Below are 22,345 nucleotides of genomic sequence, written 5' to 3' on the forward strand. Positions count from 1 at the left end.
AATGACACTATAAAACAAGATTCTAAATTCTAACATAGATCAGAAGTTCTGAATTTACTTGGACTTACCACTCTTTTATTCCACCCTGAGTTAAATTATGAAAATACACAATTAACATTTATTTTTATTATTTATTTTTAGAGACAGGGTCTCACTCTATCACCTAGGCTGGCACAATCATAGCTAACTGTAATCTTGAATGCCTGGGCTCAAGTGATCCTCCCACTTGAGCTTCCCAAGCAGCTGCAACTACAGTAGAGTGCCACCACACCTAATTTTTGTTATCAATTTAAGAGACAATGTCTTGTTATGTTGCCCAGGCTTGTCATGAACTCCTGGCCTCAAGCAATCCTCCTGCCTCAGCCTCCCAAGTTTTGGGATTACAGGTATTAGCCACCATGCCTGGCCTAACATTTAAACACAAAACATTTAAATACAAAAAACTTCCATTTTATAGAGGTCACACCAACAAGAGAAGTTTGTACAGCATTACTATTACCTTCTGGTTTAGTTACCTTTATTTCTTTACAGAGCACACTCTCTTCTTCTTCATGAATATAAAATTTCACAGTATTTTTCTGGACGTCTTTCATGATTTTAACCAAACTATTAAATACTTCAGGTTCTAACTGGCTTATAAAATTTGAAAGAGCTGGTTGAGCAGAAATGTTTACATCACTGGGGGATTTTGTTGTTTCTTCTACTGGTTCCCGGGCCATATCACCAGGTACAATATGATCAGAAGTCACCATTAACTCTGTGGCATGTTGAGGCTGGTTCATTTCTACTTCAGTTAAAGCCGAAGTGGAATGCTGCTCATCAGAGTTGGTATCTTTCAAAGGATCACTACACAGTGGCTCAAGGAGATGTTTCTTGTTGAAGTCACTTGAGGAAACTGGTAGGACATGCCTTTCCAGAGGGTTCGATGCTATCTTAGCACCAGAATCGTTAGGACTGACTGGTGGCAAATTCCCACCCTTGGCTGATGCTTTAATAATAATAGTATTTAGCTTCTCATGCAAACCATCTACAAACTCCTGCACACCAGCTTTGGAAGTCTTAGAATATATGAACTCGGAAAGCCGTTTCATCTTCTCTTGTGTTGAAAAGATAGGTGTGGAAACTCTACTGACATATGAAACATTCTTTTGCTTCAAAATCTCTTCTATCTTCCTAGAAAAGAGACTGTACTCTCCTAACACTGTCCTCTCTGTGGTTTCGCTCACTGCAGGCGGCTCTGCCTCTGCTGCTGGCACACACTGCTCCTCCACCTGACCTGTCAACACGTCATCCTCAGTGGTGCCCTTTAGTGTGTCTGTAAATGGAGAGGATGGAAACTGGTAATCAGAACTTCTCTGTCTATTTATTACCCGGGGGTCGTTAGGAAAGGCCTCCTGTGGTGGCACACACACCAGTTGTTCTTCTGGTGATTTCATACCTATACAGGAAGAGTTCATTATTATAAGAGCAATCCAAAAAGATAAGATATGAAAACACAAACCCTTAAATTGGGGGAAAAAAGGGTTAACACACATTTAGAACTAATTATATATTAGAAGGTAAAATAAAATCCTAAAATTCTGGTATGAATTCTATTCCCTATGTGTCCTACTTATGGGATGGTCCTTAGAGTTGTAGCTAGTGTTAACAACTCTGCTATTTTGAAGCGCTCAAGCAAGCACCAATTTGGCATCAATACAAATTAAGTCATTTGCTTGTTTCTGCCTCCCTACCATTCTGTAGATCTAAGTTTAATACACATTTTAAATCAAGACAGTCAGTTACATCAGCTTGCTCAATCCCTGTATTTATTATTTGCCAAGTAATATCTACTATGGTAATGGCCCCTTAGTAAGAATTCTGAGTGTAAGGCAATTGTAAGAATACCAAACAGAAATGCTGTGGGAATAACTGCCAAGTTAAAAGTTGGATCTAGGATAATTAATTTTATCTGCTTTCAGACTTGTTCTCACTTACGAAGTTGCTAAGTAGATTTCCTGTAATGTCAGGGACTTCATTTTATCAGGAAATAAAAGGAACAATAATAAGACAAGAGAAGAACATATTTCACAGCTGCACATTTTTGACAGTCCTTTCATAAATATTTTCCTTTTGTTTGGAAATAATTCTAAAAGAAAAGATAGCTATACCTCATTTGAGATACAGATGTTAGCTGATACTAAGGTTAGCTGATACTAATGGGATTAAAACCTTTCACTCTTGACAAACAGCTCAATCCAAAAGATCATACTTTCCCCAAAAAAATCCTAAATTCAAACACAGTATGTTTTTGAAACTACATTTGAAAAAGGGAACTCTAATTCCATTTTTAAGCAACAAGGGGAAAAATATATTTAACTTCAATTTTAGTGTTATATTTTAGGAAAGGACAAAAACTCATGATCTTTGCTTAGAAGACGTATACACAATTTTACCCGCTAAAAAAATTACTATTTTTCTTTAAGCCTTGGCCAACATTCCCTAACAAATTGCTGCTGTAGTATAGGAAATGGTGCCTCTAAATCAGAAAGTCCAGGTACAGGTAGTTTTCAAACTTACAGTGAAGATTTTGCTCACACTCATCACACTTTTCTAAAGGTTTAAATAGCCTCACTAGGAGTCAAGCTTATGACATTCTCTACCAATCCTGGTGGTTATCATGAACCAGTACACTCATTAACTATTGCAAAGGCAATTTGTCAGCACAGTGAAAAGACCCAAGGCGGGTCTGTAGGCAGAGGTGAGAGGGGAACAAAATATCCAGCGTGCCAGGATAAGAATTAGAACTGTATGAAATTGATAAACCAGAAAATCCAAGTTTCATAAGATAATTAGGAGTACTAAATATCCTGAGTATCTTAAATCTCCAACATTAAAATGTGCTTTAGTACACATAAAGTGTCTGGAAGGATACACGAGAAATTGGTAACCATGGCTAATATACAGGGAAGAATCTAAGTGTTCCGGGCTGGGGCAGTATTACTTTCTTTAGTATTTTTGGACTTCTTGAATTACGTATCATGTCAAATATCTGATATATTCAAAGAAAAAAATTTGAATTGCATCTCATAAAACATATGGGTTGCGAAGAACTACCTTAATTTAAAAAATTCTGAATTATTTATTAGACATGGGGCCTCACTATGTTTCCCAGACTGGCCCTGAATTTCTGGCCTCAATTCCTCCTGCCTCAGTCTTCCAAGTAGATGGGATTACAGGTGCATACCACCACACCCAGCTATTTATTACTTTAAATGAAACAGTGGCTCCCAAAATGTATAGCTAAACAACAACCAGTAAGTTTACTCCTCAAGGGTTATAAATAAAGGGAATATTTTTAACCTGAAATATAAATTAAATCCACATGGAGAATTTTCCATAATTAAAAACCTCTAAACCAAATAGATCCCTTTATAAAATATAAATAATCACAACCTAATTTTATTTTGCACAAATTTCCCTGTATGATTTTATTAAGAACTTAACTGCTCAGGCACAGTGGCTCATGCCTGTAATCCCAGCACTTTGGGAGGCCAAGGCAGGCAGATCACCTGAGGTCAGGAGTTCGAGACCAGCCTGGCCAACATGGTGAAACCTCGTCTCTACTAAAAAAAAAATACAAAAATTAGCCAGGCGTGGTGGCGAGCACCTGTAATCTCAGCTACTCAGGAAGCAGAGGCTGCAGTGAGCCAAGATTGCACCACTGCACTCCAGCCTGCCTGGGCAACAGAGCAAGATTCTGTTGCAAAAAAAAAATAGAAAAAAAAAACAAAACTTAATTATTTTGAAAATATCTTCATCTATAAATGATTGAAAACACACATACATGTCAATCCATAATAAAGCTTTTGTTGTTGGTGGTGGTGGTGGTGGTGTTTTTGAGACAGAGACTCACTCTGCCACCAGGCTGGAGTGCAGTGGTGAGATCTCGGCTCACTGCAACCTCCACCTCCCAGGTTCAAACAATTCTCCTGCCTCAGCCTCCTGAGTAGCTGCGACTACAGGCGCAAGCCACCATGCTCAGCTAATTTTTTTATTTTTAGTAGACAGGGTTTTACCATGTTGGCCAGGATGGTCTCAATGTCTTGACCTCCTGATCCGCACACCTTGGCCTCCCAAAGTGCTGGGATTACAAACATGAGACACCGTGCTTTTTTTAAAAAAAACTTATTGCCATTAAATAATTGCAGTATTTTAACTTTTAAGTGAAAGGGGAGTAGTCAGTTCTCTAAAGGCACCATCATTCAGATGTCTACACTTTAGCTTACAAAATATAAAGATGGTATTCCCAAATAAGAGGAATGCAGGTGCTGATGGAACATTCTGAAGCATAAGAAAGATAACTACTAGCCGGGCACAGTGGCTCACACCTGTAATCCCAACACTTTGGGAGGCCAAGGTGGGCAGATCATGAGGTCAAGAGATTGAGACCATCCTGGCCAACATGGTAAAACCCCGAAATCAGAAAAGAATTACTGATAGATGCAAAACATGGACTCCCTGACACAATATTGCATGAAAGTACCAAACACGAGAGACGACATGAGTAGGCTCTATTTATCCTAAGTTCAACAACAGGCAAAACTAATCAGATTAGCACTTACTTGGGAACAAGGAGAGTACTAACTAGGAGAATGTGGAAGAAAATCTTCTGGGATGCTAGAAACGTTCTACACCTTGATTTGGGTGATGGTCATGTACATATGTAAAATTTCAAAAAGCTGTACAATAAAGATCTGTGGCCAGGTTCAGTGGCTCACTTGAGGTCAGGAGTTCGAGACTAGCCTGGCCAACAAGGTGAAACCCTGTCTCTACTAAAACTACAAAAATCAGCCGGGTGCGGTGGCACATGCCTGTAATCCCAGCTACTTGGGAGGCTGAGGCAGGAGAATCGCTTAACCCAGGAGGCAGAGGTTGCAGTGAACCAAGATCATGCCATTGCACTCCAGCCTGGGTGACAGAGAGAGATTCTGTATCAGAGGGGAAAAAAAAAAAGATTTGTGAACTTTCCTCTATGTTATATATCTGTTGTTCATGGTTTCTTTTTTTTTTTAACCACATTTTTCTAGAAGGAGATGGTGAAGATTTTCTTGAAGGAAACTAGTAACTTTAATTAGCGGGGGAGGGGAACTCCCAAAGGAAATAAATAACTACAAAGATGTAGTCATTTCACATTTCTTACAAATAAAAAAACAACACTTTAATTTCTGAAAAGAGTCAGATACAACAAAACTGAAGGAAAATATAAAAAAGATCACCACCAAACTGTAAACAAGAAAACAATGCCTATGACCATCTGCAGAGAAGTTGAATCCACCAAGATCAGACAAAGATTATCTCCTAGGTACCCACTGCCAACTAGCTAATCAGTAATATCTGCAATTGTTTCTGAAATCCAAGTTTCTTAACCTTATTTAAACTACCTGCAGAAATTAGTTTTACAATCAGAAGAACTAGGTTAAAAGACTATGAATAGTATACCTAAAATATAAATGGCTTACCCTTCTTGGCTATTTTTTAAAAATTTAAAAAAGAAGAAACCCAGGTTTGGGGGCTCAAGCCTGTAATCCCAGCACTTTGGGAGGCTGAAGCAGGTGGATCACCTGAGGTCAGGAGTTTGAGACCAGCCTGGCAAACACGGTGAAATCCCGTCTCTACTAAAAATAAAAAAATAAGCTGGGCATGGTGGCATGCGCCTGTAATCCCAGCTACTTGGGAGGCTGAGGAAGGTGAATTGCTTGAACCTGGGGAGGCAGAGGTTGCAGTGAGCCGAGGTCATGCCACTGCACTCCAGCCTGGGTGACAGAGCAAGCTTCCATCTCAAAAAAACCAAAAACAAAAAAAGAAGAGTTTATCATAAAATATACTGCACAAATGGCTTAGGAATATATTCTGGTCTTCCCAAATCATATTGTAAGATAGACTCTACTATGGGTGAAGAAAACTTAATTTATATAAATATTCGGTGACTTATCTGAACACTCTTTATAGTAAGAATATTGGATACAACTCAAGTAATGATTTACATATAAATAAATATGCTACTGTCCAAATTTTCTGTAATTAAAAAAATTTAAGTCAATGCCCTATTGATGGAGTATCAGAAATGCAAGTAGCAACTCTGAAGAAGGGCACACTGGGAAGAAAAGCAAAGCAAGCCTTCTCACCTGGTGTTTGTTTCTCACCATGTTTCCCCAGCTGGTCTTCTGGGCTTCTTGCATTCCCTCCTGAGGGAAAGCATCCATTAGACTCTCTTCAGACATTAGTGATACCTACACTAAGGCACCTTTCAGACAACCCCAAGTGATAACAATGCAAGCATTCCTTCTTCTGCCTAAAATAATCTGAAGGGTCATACTGGTGATGATGGAATATCAATACTTAAGACATTGTACCTTCAAATGACCCAACACCAAGTATGAAGGTGTCTAAATGAGAAACAGTTAGGATAACCTTCTTATATCAACTACTTCTTTTGTTTCTCCTACTCAAGCTGATGTTTCCACCTCATAAAACAATACTAGGTTCCCTCTATCATCACCTACAGGCCTCCTACCCTCCAGAAAGATGTTAAGTAGAAGATGGTGCTAAAGCCCATGGGAACTCATCAAGTTTTATAAATTCTTCTCAGAGTCCTCGGAAGTCTCAGCAGGTTCTAGTTTAGTTCACGGGCCAGTCTACTTTGTAACAAGAAGTTGTTTGCTGTTGCTATTGTTTTTAAAAGGTTAGAGGTGTAGGACTGGAAAAGACGTATACCCTGAAAATATTTCCAAAAATGTTTAGCTAAGAAAAGTGAGTAACAACTTGGAATATTAAGAGTATGTATTTATGTGTGTGTGTGTATGTGTTTGCACAGAGAAATTAGAATGCTACCCAAAAAAATGATAATATTTCAACATCTGCTAAACTTTTTGCCTCACAGTTCAACAACATTTACATTTGATCATTCAGGCCATTCTCTAAGATAATCCAATTTATTTAAGATAATCCAGTATTAAGAAATCAAATTTCTAATAGATGAACCTCAACATTATCACTTATTAGATGACAACTTGTTACGGTGAAGTTTAAAGTTTGAGAAGACCGCATTTAATTGGTTGTCCAAAGAGCACCATTTTATCTCTGCAGCTACCTCACCTTATCAAAAAAAAACTCAGTTTCTGCCAACAGTCTTCATTCAGCAGTCTGCATGCTAAACTCCATAGAGACAGTGTGTCTTAAATCCCTGTTTTTAAGGTGATTTTGCAGGTGCTTGCTGATGCTGACCAACAACAGCAACACTCAGTGATGAACACTGTATTACTCAAAGTAAGACACTGAAGATGTCAGCACCAATTAAGATGAAGCATCTAGTGATCCAACAGTGAAATCCACAGAAGATGGAAACATTCAGGAAACTGGTCTCTAAGTAAAATGAAGCAAACACAAGTCCAAGTATACTTTTCTTACCTGTAATTGGAATCAGCTTCCAATGTATTTCAGTCTCTTCAACATTATTTGACTTAGACTGTTGTCTACGAAATCCATGTTCAATGGGAACACTGGGACACAAACTGCAATCTTCAAAATTATTCACGCTAATTAAATTTGGATCCTAAGAATCAAAGTACACACTGAATAGCTTTCTTTCCAATTCATTTTAATGTCAAGAATAAACTGTTTTTTCACTGAAAATTCACGTGCTTCAATCTAAACATTACAAATGCGTAAAATCAACATGGTAAAGTTATACTCTAGTCTCAAAATTAAAACATCTTTTCCCTCGAAACATAATTTTATGTTAATTTAGAACAGGGATTGGTAAACGTTTGTGCTGAAGTGCCAAACATTAAATATTTTAGGCTCTGCAGGCCAGACTCTCTAGTCTATCACAGGCAATACCTAAACAAATGGACACAGCTGTACTCTAATAAAACTTTAGTTATAAAAATGGGTAGTGTGCTAGGTTCAACCCATGCCCCCGCCCCCCATCAACTTGATTTAAAATACAAAAGATATCAGAAAATATTAATACAGGTTAGTTCCTCAGTGCCTACCTTACATACCCCAATAAGCCTCCTGCCATCATCTTCCCCTTGAAATAAATATCCCAAAACGACATCGAGAAAGAATGGGGACATGCATACAACTTTTAAACAAAGGCAGGGAAGAGAAAATGGAGACAGTAAATGAAGAAATAAGCCCATAGGAATATGGTGCAATCCTAGAACTATTCCCCAGTGATGCAGTGACTGCTTAAGGCAGATAAGGCTACTTCTCAGCTACAAACCAGCACTCTGAACATATATCATAAGTATACTGGACACTCTAATAAGCAAGGCTGAGGGTCACTTCAGGGGTAATCCTAAAGGCTGCTTATGTTCCATTCCTATTTGCATAAGAAATACCAAGTACCTAACTGTCACACTGCTGTACTGAGACTGGCATCCTCATCTGTCTCACCTTTGGGTTCTCTGTTACTGCCGACAGAAAGCCAATGCTTTAATAATTCAACTTCATTATGAAACAATAAGGAATTAACTCCCAATAAGCCATTTCTGACAAATATTAATAGATTGTTCCGCCTTAGCTTTATCACAACAAGTAAACTGTAGACAATATATTAAGCTTCTAAGAAGGAAGGAAAACTACTTCAGCATTTATCTCTTTGTAACAAGGAATAACTTAGGAAGTACCATCCTAGACAGGCACCTTTACTCAAAAGTGCATTTTATTTCTTTTTCAAAGAAAAAAATCATTCCCTGAAGCATACTCACAGCACCTCTTTCACACATACACTCACAAACACAAAGGTAACCAACAGCTATATGCTTACTTCTTTCAAATGTAGCTTATGGTCAGTGCCCACTTCGCTGGTAGAAATAGCAACAGAATACTTAGATGTTGCATCAACTTCTAGTAATAAGCTCTGAGTACCCTTAAACTGTGCATTTTCAACTTTTGCACAAGTAGGCTGCTCATAGTCTTTCTTATCTGGGGTAGAGTTCAACTCATACTCATGTTTTTGCCTCAGCTCTTCATAGGCATCATCAGTGCTCAATCCTAAGGCTTTGTTGACTGTGTCTGTCAGAGATGCATCAGAATGGCGCGCATTTGCTAGTGTTTCTGATAACCAATTAAACAGCCTATGGATGTCAGCAATGCCGGAGTTACAGGTATCCTGCTGCTGCCGCCTCAAGTCAGCATCATGTCCAAGTGAGCCAATAGGCTGTGGAGACTCTGAGAAAAAGGAAGTCACTGGTTGAAGTTAAGTTTAAAAGCAAGCATAAAACTTTTAAAATCAAATATACCTAAAAAATTATCATAAAGCATTTATGGTCAGGAACTCAACCAATTTGCTTAGACTTTACAAATATTCGCATCACTTTACAAAAAGAATTGTAAAATTTTGCACATAGTTCAAAATTGCTATTAAAGTTTAATTTCCATTGTAATTTAAGCATTCTATCAATAGGAAAATAAGCTCATGCATTAGGTTTTAAATATGTGTATTAATAACTACCATCAAAATCTCAAAGTCAACCAGGTGCATGACAAGAGATGAAACATTTGTAATTACTATTTTGCCAATTGTTAGGATTATATGTGTATTACACTAGGCTACTAAAAAAATGACAATTTGATTTCTATCTTTTCCATACCTATTATATTTTGTCCTTAAGGCATTGGCTGACACACTTAAAATCTACACCTTATCTTGAATGACTAGATTACTTAAATTCATAATGAAGCTAGGGTATTACAGAGATAAAATCACCCTGAAGAAATCTCCACGAAATTTGCATCAAGAACAAAAAGTATTATAAGAGGAAACACGTTAAGACATGGTTTCATGCATGCACTATAAATCTGTATAATCTGTAACAATCAATATACTTTAAAACTTGTAAAGGGCGCAAACATTCAGAAAGTCATGTGCTTTAATATTGGGGTGGGGTAGCGATTGGGTGAAGCCTGAGTTAGGATTTCTAATTTAAGAGTATAATGTACCACAACAAAAATAAATGTCAGAAACAAAGGAGTGCATACTGTATGACTCTAATTATGTAAACTTTTTATAGAGCAGGCAAAACTAATCTATAAAGACAAAAAGCAGATCAGTAGTGGAGTGGGGTGAGCTACCTAACAAAGAACACAAAGCAACATATAAAAATGTTCTGGCCAGGCACGGTGGCTCATGCCTGTAATCCCAGCACTTTGGGAGGCTGAGGTGGGCGGATCACAAGGTCAGGAGATCGAGACCATCCTGGCTAACAAGGTGAAACCCCGTCTCTACTAAAAAAATACAAAAAATTAGCTGGGCGTGGTGGCATGAACCTGTAGTCCCAGCTACTTGGGAGGTTGAGGCAGGAGAATCACTTGAACCCAGGAGGTGGAGGTTGCGGTGAGCCGAGATCGTGCCACTGCACTCCAGCCTGGGCAACAGAGCGAGACTCCATTACCAAAAAAAAAAATTCTATAGGCTCACACCTGTAATCTCAGCACTTTGGAAGGCTGAGGAGGGTGGATCACCTGAAGTCAGGAGTTCGAGACTAGCTCAGCCAACATGGTGAAACCCTGTCTCTACTAAAAATACAAAAATTAGCTGGTATGGTGGCACACGCCTGTAATCCCAGCTACTCGGAAGGCTGAGATAGGAGAATCGCTTACCCCAGGAGGCAGAGGTTGCAATGAGCCGAGATCGGGTCACTGCACTCCAGCCTGGAAGACAGAGTAAGACTCCATCTTAAAAAAAAAAAAAAGTTCTATATATTGGAGCGGTGATTACACAGCTGTCAAAACTAATCAAACTGTGTGCTTAAATAGGTACACTGATATAAATTGTACCTCAAAACAGTTTATGTTAAAAGTTACAAGGGGTGGTGGGAATGGGTTAGGAGGTTACCTCATAAAATGACTGGGCTCACCACCAAATCAAGATCAGGGTGTTTTAAAAGTTAGAATATGGCTGGGCATGGTGGCTCACGCGTGTAATCCCAGCACTTTGGGAGGCCGAGGCGGGCGGATCACGAGGTCAGGAGATCGAGACCATCCTGGCTAACACGGTGAAACCCCGTCTCTGCTAAAAACACAAAAAAGTAACCAGGCATGGTGGCGGGCGCCCCAGCTACTCGGGAGGCTGAGGCAAGAGAATGGCGAGAACCAGGGAGGCGGAGCTTGCAGTGAGCCGAGATTGTGCCACTGCACTCCAGCCTGGGCGACAGAGCGAGACTCCGTCTCAAAAAAAAAAAAACAAAAAAAAAGTTAGAATACAACCTTGAAATCTCTACCTTCAGAAACAAAGTATGCAAAATTACTTAAAAAGAAATAAGTGAGAAACACCTAAAAATGCAAGTCTGATAGTCACTAGTTTTAGTTAAGCACTCTACCCTTCCTCCTCTGCTCCATTTCTCATTTGGTTTATTATAATTAGTATGGCTTTCTCATCATTTTAATTATTGATGAAGCCTGATTTTTACCCACAACTATTTTTTCACATACACAGAATTAGTTACCAACAAAAACAGTACCAAAAAATAAGTATCTTATTTATTGAGTGCATATAATGTGCTCAGTGACAGGAAATACAGCAGTTTGTTGTCAACAATGCTTTGGAGTCAGTCAGAACTGACTTCGGATTGTGCCACTAACTTCATAACTTTTGGTAAAGTTATTTAACTTATCTGAGATGATTTTCTCATCTGCAAAATTAGGATAATAATACCTATCACTCAAGAACTATTAATAAATGAGTTCATATACATAAAGTACCTAGCACATAGTAAACAAAACTCTCAAGACATGTCACAAGATAAGACAGTATGTGTCAGTAAGTGCTAACAGGTTCAGCACAGATTGCAAATCCAGCATAAACTAGAGGAGACCATTAAGGAGAATAGACAGAAAGCTGAGGAGAATATGAACTGCAAAGATATAAGGCTTGAAAGAAATGGAAGCTACTTCAGGAAAAAAAAGAGGGAAATAAAAGACTGACCATGACATACTCTAGACAGAGAGAGATGACCCTTAACCAAGACATGTGAGAGAACAGTGGGAAACATGGCTGGACATGGCTAGTCTATAACAAAGCCTTAAAAAGCAAGTATATAAGATGAGATTGGTAGCAAATTAGCAAAGCAATACTGAGAAGAACATGATACTGAAACGGGTGCAAGAAGGTAGTAAGTCAGGAAGGCCACCAAAGAGATAAAGAACACAGACAAAGAGTAACAACATTGCAAAGAGAAAGAGACACACAGGTTAACTAAAGAAAAAATCATTATAGTTACTGCAAAGAAAAGTAATGTCAAATAGAACTTTCTGCAATAATGGAAATGTTCTCTCTCTGTACTAATACAATGGTGTGGTTGTTGAAATGTATTTTAATTTCATTTTAATTCAAACTTAAATAAAAACATATGGCTAGTGGCTACCACATTGAATACCATAACAATAAAAGAAGTAAAAGGAGAGCAGGCTGAGCATGGTGGCTGACGACTGTAATCCCAGCACTTTGGGAGGCCGAGGCAGACAGATCACTTGAGCTCAGGAGTTCAAGACCAGCCTGGCCAACATGGCAAAACCCCGTCTCCACTAAAGATACAAAAATTAGCCAGGCACGGTTGTACGTGCCTGTAATTCCAGCTACTGGGGAGACTCAGGCACGAGAATCTTTTGAACCAGGTAGGCAGAGGTTGCAGTGAGCCAAGACTGAGCCACTGCACTACAGCCTGGGTGACGGAGTGAGATTTTGTCTCAAAAATAAATAAATAAATAAAAAGAGCAGGAAAGTGAAAAGTGAGGATACAAATACAGATTGCTAAGAGCAAAAGTGTAAAAAGACACTGATCTGACTAACCTAGACTAAGACACTGATCTGACTAACCTAGACTAAGACACACTGAATCTGAAGAGACAAGTTGCTTAATAAAAAGCATAAGAATATTCAGTTCTGCCATAATCAGAGGAGCAACAGCAACACAAAACGTGGATTGTTATGTCAACTTTCTATGAATGCAAAAGAACTCATTCTGTGCTTATCAACTAGTAGTGTGAAGATCTTAAAAATCTAGATAAAAGTGTTTTAGCTGACTTGCAATATTGAAACAAACACACTTAAAACAAGCGCCTTACATGTCTATCTTTTTCTGTCAACTAAAACAAAACAAAGGAAAAAAGAACAACAAAAAAAGAAAAACCCAAAGATATTCCTGGATTCTTGGGGTAGAAAAGAGTATGTGTATGCATATTTTATTTTCAAATTCAGAAGGTTCCTTTTCATTATGCAACAGCCTAAAAGATACTAATATTCTGATATTATACTTCTTCAACTATAAAAATAAAGGAATATGGCCAGGCGTGGTGGCTCACGCCTGTAATCCCAGCACTTTGGGAGGCCGAGGCAGGCGGATCACGAGGTCAGGAGATCGAGACCATCCTGGCTCACATGGTGAAACCCCGTCTCTACTAAAAATACAAAAAATTAGCCGGGCATGGTGGCAGGCGCCTGCAGTCCCAGCTACTCGGGAGGCTGAGGCAGGAGAATGGCATGAACCCAGGAGGTGGAGCTTGCAGTGAGCCGAGATCATGCCACTACACTCCAGCCTTGGGGAGACATCAAGACTCCGTCTCAAAAAAAATAAAGGAATATAAAAGGACAAGAGTTCTGATTAGTAGTATTATGTCATGTTAACCTAAACCAAACAATTTAGAAATCTGATGTACCAGGGCAGGAACTGTAAAGTGTTTCCTGTACTGGGCCAGGTAGCAAATATTTTAGGCTTTGTGGGCCATACAGTCTCAGTGCCAACTCTGCCATGACAGCATGAGAGCACGCTGTATTCAAATACATGGGCACGGCTGTATTCAAATACAACTTTCTTTACAAAAATAGTGGACAGGCTGAATTTGACCCTCAGGCTTTAATTTATACGTCCCTCTGCTACAAGAAAGAACAGAACTACTTTATTTTTGGCTGTTATAAGAGCAATCTGATATTTTACCTTCATACAGATGGCAATTTTCAGATAAATTACTGGTTTTGGCGAGCTTTCTCATATTTTCAGGTAGATCCTCAAGCTTCCTCTTCAAGACAGTTTTGCTTCTCATATCTTCTGTGTCTGAGTCCCCACCCACACTCTTTTTCCTACACTGAATTAAATTAATCAATTCTTTGACTCTATCCTTATCATAATCCAAAGAATGAGATGATCTTTGCTTTCCAGATATAATGGCTTCACCTCTTGAGTTATTTCGTTTTCCAAATTTCATTTTTGTACCATTCATTTCTTCTTCTTGACCTTCATAATCTGAAAGTGGACTAAACTGCTGAAGTTTTCTATTTTCTTCAAATAGTTCTTTTAATTTACAAATAGGTAACTGATACACTTCAGGCCGAAAAATATAGGCATGCAAACAAGTATCAATATGGGATTTATTTCTGGGAGCTGAGTATAAGAATTTTTTATCATCTAATCGTGAATCATATGGAAACATAATAAACTCTCGTTTACCTGAACCAAAACCTCGCTTAAAAAATTCACTTACATACTTTTCAACAACAGAATGAAAATTTATGGCGCTTATATTTTTGAATTCCTTTCGACACTGAATCAAAGAAAATTGTAAAAACTGAGCTATTTTTAATACATCTGGCATGCTCTCATGCCTCTCCTGTGGTGCTGCATTGGTTGAACCTTTTTGTGCTGTAAATAAAACAAAAAAAAAAGCAAACCATGTTAGCAATCAAGAAACTAATCAAATACAGATCTAAATATTGCCAAAGAAGTATAAAAACATTTACACATTAATGTTGAACCAGACGAGTATGTACCCTAGTACATATATACAATATAGCAAATATACGAATAGCATGCTTGTAAAGTCCAGGATCCTAAAACAGGCCAATAAGAAACTAAAACAAATGAAAAAGCAGAACACATTTTTAAAGGAAAAATCACCCACTCATTGAAGATCTCACTTCCTACTGCCCCCAGGAAATTCAAATAGTGGCAAGCAATATGTAAGAAGAAACAGAGACAGAACAAGATCTGAGGCTCCAAGCAAAACAGTCCTGCATGTCATCTCTTCCTCTTATAAAGTAGTAACTAACTTCACATGAACAGATATGTAGATGCTGAGTAGCCACAACTGAGAAACTCATCCTTAATCCAACAGTGAAATAAAGCCATTAGTGGGAACTTTAGCTTAATACATAGTATTAAAGTTCATTCTTAGAAAAGGTGGTTAACAAATCTTGTCTTATATCAGTGCCAAAAATTCTTATTAATTTTGAATGGCCTAATATTTATCCTGGCAAATGATGCTTTAGAGTTACTAAAATTTGAATGCAAAATTGAACTAAGCTAAAAAATAATCATACAAAACCCTCACAGACCGGGCACAGTGGCTCATGCCTCTAATCCCAGCAGCTTGGGAGGCTGAGGTAGTTGGATCGCTTCAGGCCAGGAGTTCAAGAACAACCTAGACAATATAGTGAGACCCTGCTTCTAAAGAAAAAAAAAAAAATTTAAACTTAGCTAGGTGTGCTGGCGCACGCCTGTAATCCCAAGCTACTCAAGAGGCTGAGGCAGGAGGATCACTTGAGCCTAGGAGGGAGGGCAAGGCTGTATGTAATGAGCCATGATCGCACCACTGCCTGGGCAACAGAGTGAGACTGTATCTCCAACAGAGTGAGACTCTATCTCTAAAATAAATAAAAAGTAACCATCCTAACTAAGCTACAGTACTATAACAATTATAATCAAGCTTTATGAGAGCACTGATAAACACAAATTAATTTTTCATAGTTAAAAAAAATCGTCAGCCAGGCACAGTGGCTCATGCCTGTAATCCCAGCACTTTGGGAGACCGAGGCAGGAGGATCACTTGAGGTCAGGAGTTCGAGACCAGCCTGGCCAACATGGTGAAACCCCGTCTCTACTAAAAATACAAAAAAATTAGCTGGGAGTGGTGGTAGATGCCTTGTAATCCCAGCTACTCAGGAGGCTGAGGCAGGAGAATCACTTGAACCTGGGAGGTGGAGGTCGCAGTAAGCTGAGATCGCGCCCCTGCACTCCAGCCTGGGCAAGAAGAGCAAAACTCTGTATCAAAAAAAAAAAAACATATAATTTGTGTCTTATATTGCTAATACCTCTTAACCCCCAGTATTTCCTGAAACATGATGTAAGAAAGACAAAATGTTTAGTGAGTTATCTGGAAAATTTCAATGAAATGTTAAGTATCTATAAGTAACCAGATTTAGATATTCAAAGAACTTACAAGTAACTATGCTTCTAGGTTCTTGAAATAGAAACAAAGCATGTAGGACTCGAGACTTGGCAGTCTGATATTCTAAAAAACAGAAGCCAAACTCATTAGCAATGTGTTTTAACTAAAAAGTTAAGAAAGAATTGTAAAAATTTATTAAAGAGAGACCACCTACCATATGGAGGAACCATCTGATAAGGGGAGAGAAGAAAAAGGTATCCTCGGTCTCCCAAAGGTTTAACAAGAACCTGTATTTTGAGGGGAAGGAAAAGTTGTATCTGCTTTATTATTATTCACCATAAGGCAGACACACAGCATTTTCTACTAATTGTAAAGAAAAAAAGTTCTTAATAATCTTTTAAGAAAAAATATTGCTAATGAATTAGTTAATTCTTTCTACCAACTCTGCTGATTAACAGGATTCCAATCAAATAAAAATTCCTTGGTTTTCATAACATTAATGAGAAAATGTTACTGAAAGAACTCCCCTAACTGCAAAACCACGTTAATTTTTCCCTGAAGCTAAAATACAAGGACCAAACTAAAGACTTCAATTTTCTTCATCAGTTCAAAAGACATGTTTATTAATGGCCAAGGTAATGTGCTAGATGCTAGATATAAAACATGCTTTGAAACACTGCGTTGCAAGAGTTCAGACTAATCACAAACCCAATGTGTTGCCATAATCTAACTGCACACATATTACATGAACACTTTTCACATGTAAGGGAATTTGCCCAGAGATATCCAAATACAAGCAACACAAGATCCTTGATCACGAGAAGTTTATAATTAGGTAGAAAGAGTACCACAATAAATACCAGTAATTACATAAGACAGAAAAGTTCCCTAAGAGATTTACAAAATAACAGAAATGGAAAAATACAGTTTGTTTATGGTAGTAAAAGATGGTCAAGAAAGGTTTACTGAAAGTGTATCAAAAGTGGATTTTGAAGAATGGGTACACTGACAAGAGCCTGAGATTGTAGGAAGGACATTTCAGTAGAGGCAACACCATGAGCAAAGGTGAGTTGTAATGGACAGTTTACAAACATCACAATATTTATCAATGGCAACAGGGTGAGGACAGACTAGGATAAATGTATAAGACAAGTCAGGAATGCAAGATCATGGGTTAGCTGTAAAAAGACCAGAAGCCAGGCTGGCCAGGAATGTCCTTGAGAGCATATCCCTTTGAGCTACTGTTTCCTTAAAACAACAGTAAGAAAGAAGACTTGACAGCACAGTGCAGGACGCAGAAAAACAATCTAACGCAAAGAATTTATTTCAGGGGCTACTGCAATAGTTCACAATGTTTTGGGTAAATGAGAAACTGAGCATGGCAACTGAACACAAAAGGATATCTGAGTTCTGAAAGAAAACTCGTACTACCTAAATTCCTACTAAAACAATTCCAGTAAACAACGCCTGTATAAAAACTAATAATTCAGAGGACAAAAAGTAACTGTGCTACTAATTCACATTTAATAAAAACATTGTTTGCACACTCAAAAGTAAAGTGGTATTGTGTTTGGGGGTTTCAGGTAGCTTAGTTGACCACTTTCTCCAGGGTCAACTTCTCCTTCAGTTCAATCTGTGCCAAAAATGAGTCTTAGATACCTGGTACTCAAGGAGGTTATTTTAGTGGAAGCAGGCTGGTGGTATGGGACAGATAAAGTCAGGGGGTCAGATGACCAAATGACTAGGTCCATCTGAAGACCATTCTAAACTTTGGGGAATCTTTCCCCATTTTTACTGCCTGGATTCCATGAGGGTCAGTTATCAGGTCTTTCTTTTATAAAGGAAGTTTAAATATTCTTGTAAGGGTAAACTTTGTTGTAAGGTTTCTAATAGTTAATCTGTGCTGAGGTGGCCTTGTTTCCTAAAAATCCCAGGGCCAAGGTTAAAAATCCTCAGGCCAAGTTACATCATACTGCTGACATATAGTATTGGCCCTGCAAGATATTTAACTGGGTCTTACGGCTACCATTTATAGCCACGCTAAGTCTCTTAGAGTATTCTACAAGCGGACAATGTACCTGAAAATTTTGTTTCAAATACTTTTATCCAAAGTATTTTAGGTAATATACTTCTTTTAATATTTTGTTCAAACTCCTAGTTGATGAAATAAAAAGTTACGAAGCACAAGATTTTCATGTTTTGTGCTCACTGACGAAAACCAATTAGATGCCTTTAACCTCTCACTCACTCCAAATACTAGGTTTTATAAATTCCACTACCAGTAACCTAAAGATTCCTGTATTTTAAGGGGGCCCAATGTTTCCAGAAATCCATGGAGTACAGGCAATCTATGATCAGAAACAACACTAAGGCTGACAGAGGCTTCAGCAGTTATATCTGTGGCTTCAGCCCAACGAAATCCATTCAACTCTGCAGAAAAGAAAAATCCTGCAAATTGTGCTCCTGTTGTCTCTATTTTAGCTGTTTGGTTATTCTTAAAAAAAAAAAAAGATATTAATCCAATCTCTGGGGTTTTTTAATTAGTTTATTCTACTATTTTAAATTTCCAGATAACATTAAAGGTATTATAGCACTCCCCCACCCCCACAAAAAAAGAGTTAGTATAAATACATGTACAATGGGCCAGGCGCAGTGGCTCATGCCTGTAATCTCAGCACTTTGGGAAGTGGAAGTGGGAGGAGGATTGCTTGAAGCCAGGAGTTGAAGACCAACCTTGGCAACACAGCAAGACCCCAACTCTACAAAAAAAATTTTAAAAGTTGCCATGTGTGGCGTCATATGCCTATAGTCCTGGCTACTTGGAAAGCTAAGGTGGGAGAATTGCCTGATCCTGAGAGTTCAAGCTGTGAAGCTGTGATTGTGCCACGCACTATAGCACTTCAGCCTAGGCAACAGAGAGTCCTGTCTCAAAAAAAAAAAAAAAAAAAAAAAAAGCTTAGAAGGAAATAAGCTACACTAAAGTGAGATTCAGCAGAAAAAAAAAGATTCAAACACTCAAAGGCATCAAAAATTGGAATTATCAGATGCAAAAAGGAAAATAATCCACTATGAAATCTTTAAAGACATAAAATAATTGGAAGAATTAAAAACATTTTCACGCAAAAATGTTTACGCTAATGTTCATAGCACCATTATTCATAGTAGCCAAGAAATAGAAATAACTGATAAAAGAACAAACAAAATGTGGTATTATCTACACAATGAAAGTATACTGGGCCATAAAACATAATGAAGTTCTGATATATGCTACAACATCAATGAGCCTTGAAAATTATGCTTAGTGAAAGAAGCCAGGCACCGAACGCCACATATTCTTGACTCTATTTATATAAAATGTTCAGAGCAGATAAATCCATATAGACAGAAGTAGATTAATGGCTGTTAGGGATTGGGAAGGGGGAATGTACAGTGAATTCTGAGATGAAAATTTTCGGGAATGAGATAGTGTTGATGTTGCACAACAGTGTGAATCTACTTTTAAAAAAAACATAGAATTATATACTTTAAAATGGCTAAAATGGCCGGGCACGGTGGTGCACACCTGTTAATCCCAGCACTCTGGGAGGCCAAGTTCAAGAACAGCCCAGGCAATATGGCAAAACCCTGTCTCTACAAAACATACAAAAATCAGGCAGGTGTGGTGGTATGCACCTGTAGCCCCAGCTACCCAGGAAGATGAGGTAAGAGAATCACTGGACCCCAGAAAGTCGAGGGTGCAGTGAGCCAGGATCACACCACTGCACTCCAGCCTGGATGACAAAGCAAGACCCTGCCTATTAAAAAAAAAAAAAAAAAGGCTAAAATGGTTAATTTTATGTTATGTGAATTTTATTTCACTTAAAAAATATTGGCAAAGAATACCGGAATATAATGTGCACCTCCTAGAACTCTGCCTGGCATATGATAGGTACTCACTAAATACTTCTGAAAGACTTAACAAGAACCTGCTATAAAATAACCAGGCAGATCCAAAAAAATTCAAATGTAACTTATAAAAATAAAAAACATTCCCTGTGAAATTAAAAACACAATAAATAAATAAAGCAACAAATGAGACACAGCTAATTACAGGATTTTTAAACTAGAAGACAGTTATGATGAAGTTACTTAGAATGCAGCACAGAGAAACAAATAGATGGAAAACATAGACAAGGTTAACAGACGTGGAAAATATGCCTCTTCAGAGTCCTAAAAAGACAGGCCAGGCCGGGCGCAGTGGCTCACGCCTGTAATCCCAGCACTCTGGGAGGCCGAGGCCAGTGGATCACCTGAGGTCAGGAGTTCACGACCACTGGCCAACATGGCAAAACCCTGTCTCTACTAAATACACGAAAATTAGCCAGTCGTGGTGGCACACACCTACAACCCCAGCTACTCGGGAGGCTGAAACAGGAGAACTGCTTGAACCCGGGAGGTGGAGGTTGCAGTCAGCCAAGATCATGCCACTGCACACCAGCCTGGGCAACAGAGTGAGACTCCATCTCAAAAATAAAAAAAATAAAAAAAAAAAAAGACAAGCTAAAGAAAATGAGGGAGAAGTACAATAAAAGAGATAACTAATTTTCCAGAAAAAAAGACACAAATCCACAGATATGAAAGGAAAAGATATACCAAGCTGGATAAATAGAAATCTACACCTAGATACTGTAACTGCTAAACATCAAAGACCAAAAAAAAAAAAAAAAAGATTTAAAAAGTAGCCAGGGGGCGGCAGGGGACCTACAAAGGAACAATTAGACTGAGAGCTAACCCCTAAACAAAAATAGAAGCCATAAGACACTGCAGCATAGTCAAAGTGCAAGAAAATAGCTGTCAACCCAGAATTGTGTACCCAGCACCCAATGATTATAGATTATACATTTTTCTCAAACACAGAAGGAGCATGTACAAAAATTGACCACACAGATCTTAAAGTCTCAACAAATTTCAAATAATCACCATTGTTGATTACAATGCAATTAAATTAGAAATAAAAAAGACAAAAGTATCCCTGTTTCCCTATACACATACCTCTACATCATATATCAAAGTTAAAAAAAAATTGGAAACTAAAAAATAAAAATTTCTTAGAAATGAATAATGAAAATACTGCACATTAAAACGTGAAATGCAACTAAAGCAGTACTTACAACTGAGTATTTATTGACTATTTTTCTGACTTAAAGACAGAAATAGCAAAACAAGTCTCAAAAAAGTAAAAGTTGGCCAGGCTTGGTGACTCACCCTGGTAATCCCAGCACTACGGGAGGCCGAGGCAGGCAGATCACTTGAGCCCAGGAGTTTGAGACCAATCTGGGCAACATGATGAAACCCTGTCTCTACTAAAAATACAAAAATTAGCCAGGTGTCACGGAGCATGCCTGTAATCCCAGCTACTTGGGAGGCTGAGGCAGGAGAATCCCTTGAACCCGGGAGGCAGAGGTTGCAGTGAGCTGAGATTGTGCCACTGCACTCTGGCCTGGGAGACAAGAGCGAAACTCTGTCTCAAAAAAAAAAAAAAAAAAAAAAGACAGAGATGGTATAAGAAAGGAAAATTTCAGGTCAATCTCATTCATCATCACAGATACAAAATTCCTAAACAAAAGCCAAACCCCACAATTTACTTTAAAAGCTGTGGCAGGGGTGGGCGGGGTGGGGGGGGTGGTAGTTTCTATACAAGCAATGCAGGGGTAGTTTAATATTGGAAAACTATAAATATAACTCACCTTAGTAGGTCTACAGAATAAATACCATGTGTGATGGTTAATTTTTTAGGTCAACTAGATTTGGCCAGGGAGTGCCCAGGTATTTGATCAAATATTTTTCTGGGTGTTCCTGTCAAGCTATTTTCGGATGAGTTTACAACCAACAGACTGAGTAAAGCAAGCCAACCTCGCTAATGTAGGTTGGCCATATCCAATCAGCTGAAGGCCTAAAGAGAATGAAAGGCAAACCCTAAGCCCCACAACAAAAGAATTCCTCCTGTCTGTCTTCCAAGTTGGGATGTCAACTGTTCCCTGCCTTCAGACTTGAACTGAAACATTGGCTCTTCCTGAGTCTTGAGCCTGCCAGCCTTAGAACTATACCACTGGCAGTCCTGGTTCTTGCACCTGCATACTCAGACTGAAACTGTACC

General features: G+C 38.4%; 1 protein-coding gene across 9 annotated transcripts in view; it reads right to left on the reverse strand.

Annotated features, from left to right (window-relative positions):
• The window catches only part of TASOR (transcription activation suppressor), a 63,687-nt gene that overhangs the window by 12,488 nt on the left and 28,854 nt on the right, over positions 1-22,345 (reverse strand). For 3 of the 9 annotated variants that reach the window (XM_008972072.5, XM_003818718.6, XM_034956698.3), the window contains 7 exons: positions 16,424-16,496; positions 16,261-16,332; positions 13,983-14,684; positions 8,816-9,219; positions 7,450-7,594; positions 6,168-6,227; positions 516-1,438 (listed from right to left, as the gene is read on the reverse strand). In XM_008972072.5, the coding sequence (XP_008970320.2) occupies positions 516-1,438; positions 6,168-6,227; positions 7,450-7,594; positions 8,816-9,219; positions 13,983-14,684; positions 16,261-16,332; positions 16,424-16,496 (2,379 nt within the window). The remainder of the gene's footprint in view (positions 1-515; positions 1,439-6,167; positions 6,228-7,449; positions 7,595-8,815; positions 9,220-13,982; positions 14,685-16,260; positions 16,333-16,423; positions 16,497-22,345) is intronic. The other 6 variants (XM_008972074.5, XM_034956696.3, XM_003818719.6 and 3 more) reach the window with 3 other exon arrangements.

The sequence above is a fragment of the Pan paniscus genome, chromosome 2 (genome assembly GCF_029289425.2).
Source record: "Pan paniscus chromosome 2, NHGRI_mPanPan1-v2.0_pri, whole genome shotgun sequence".
NCBI lineage: Eukaryota > Metazoa > Chordata > Mammalia > Primates > Hominidae > Pan > Pan paniscus.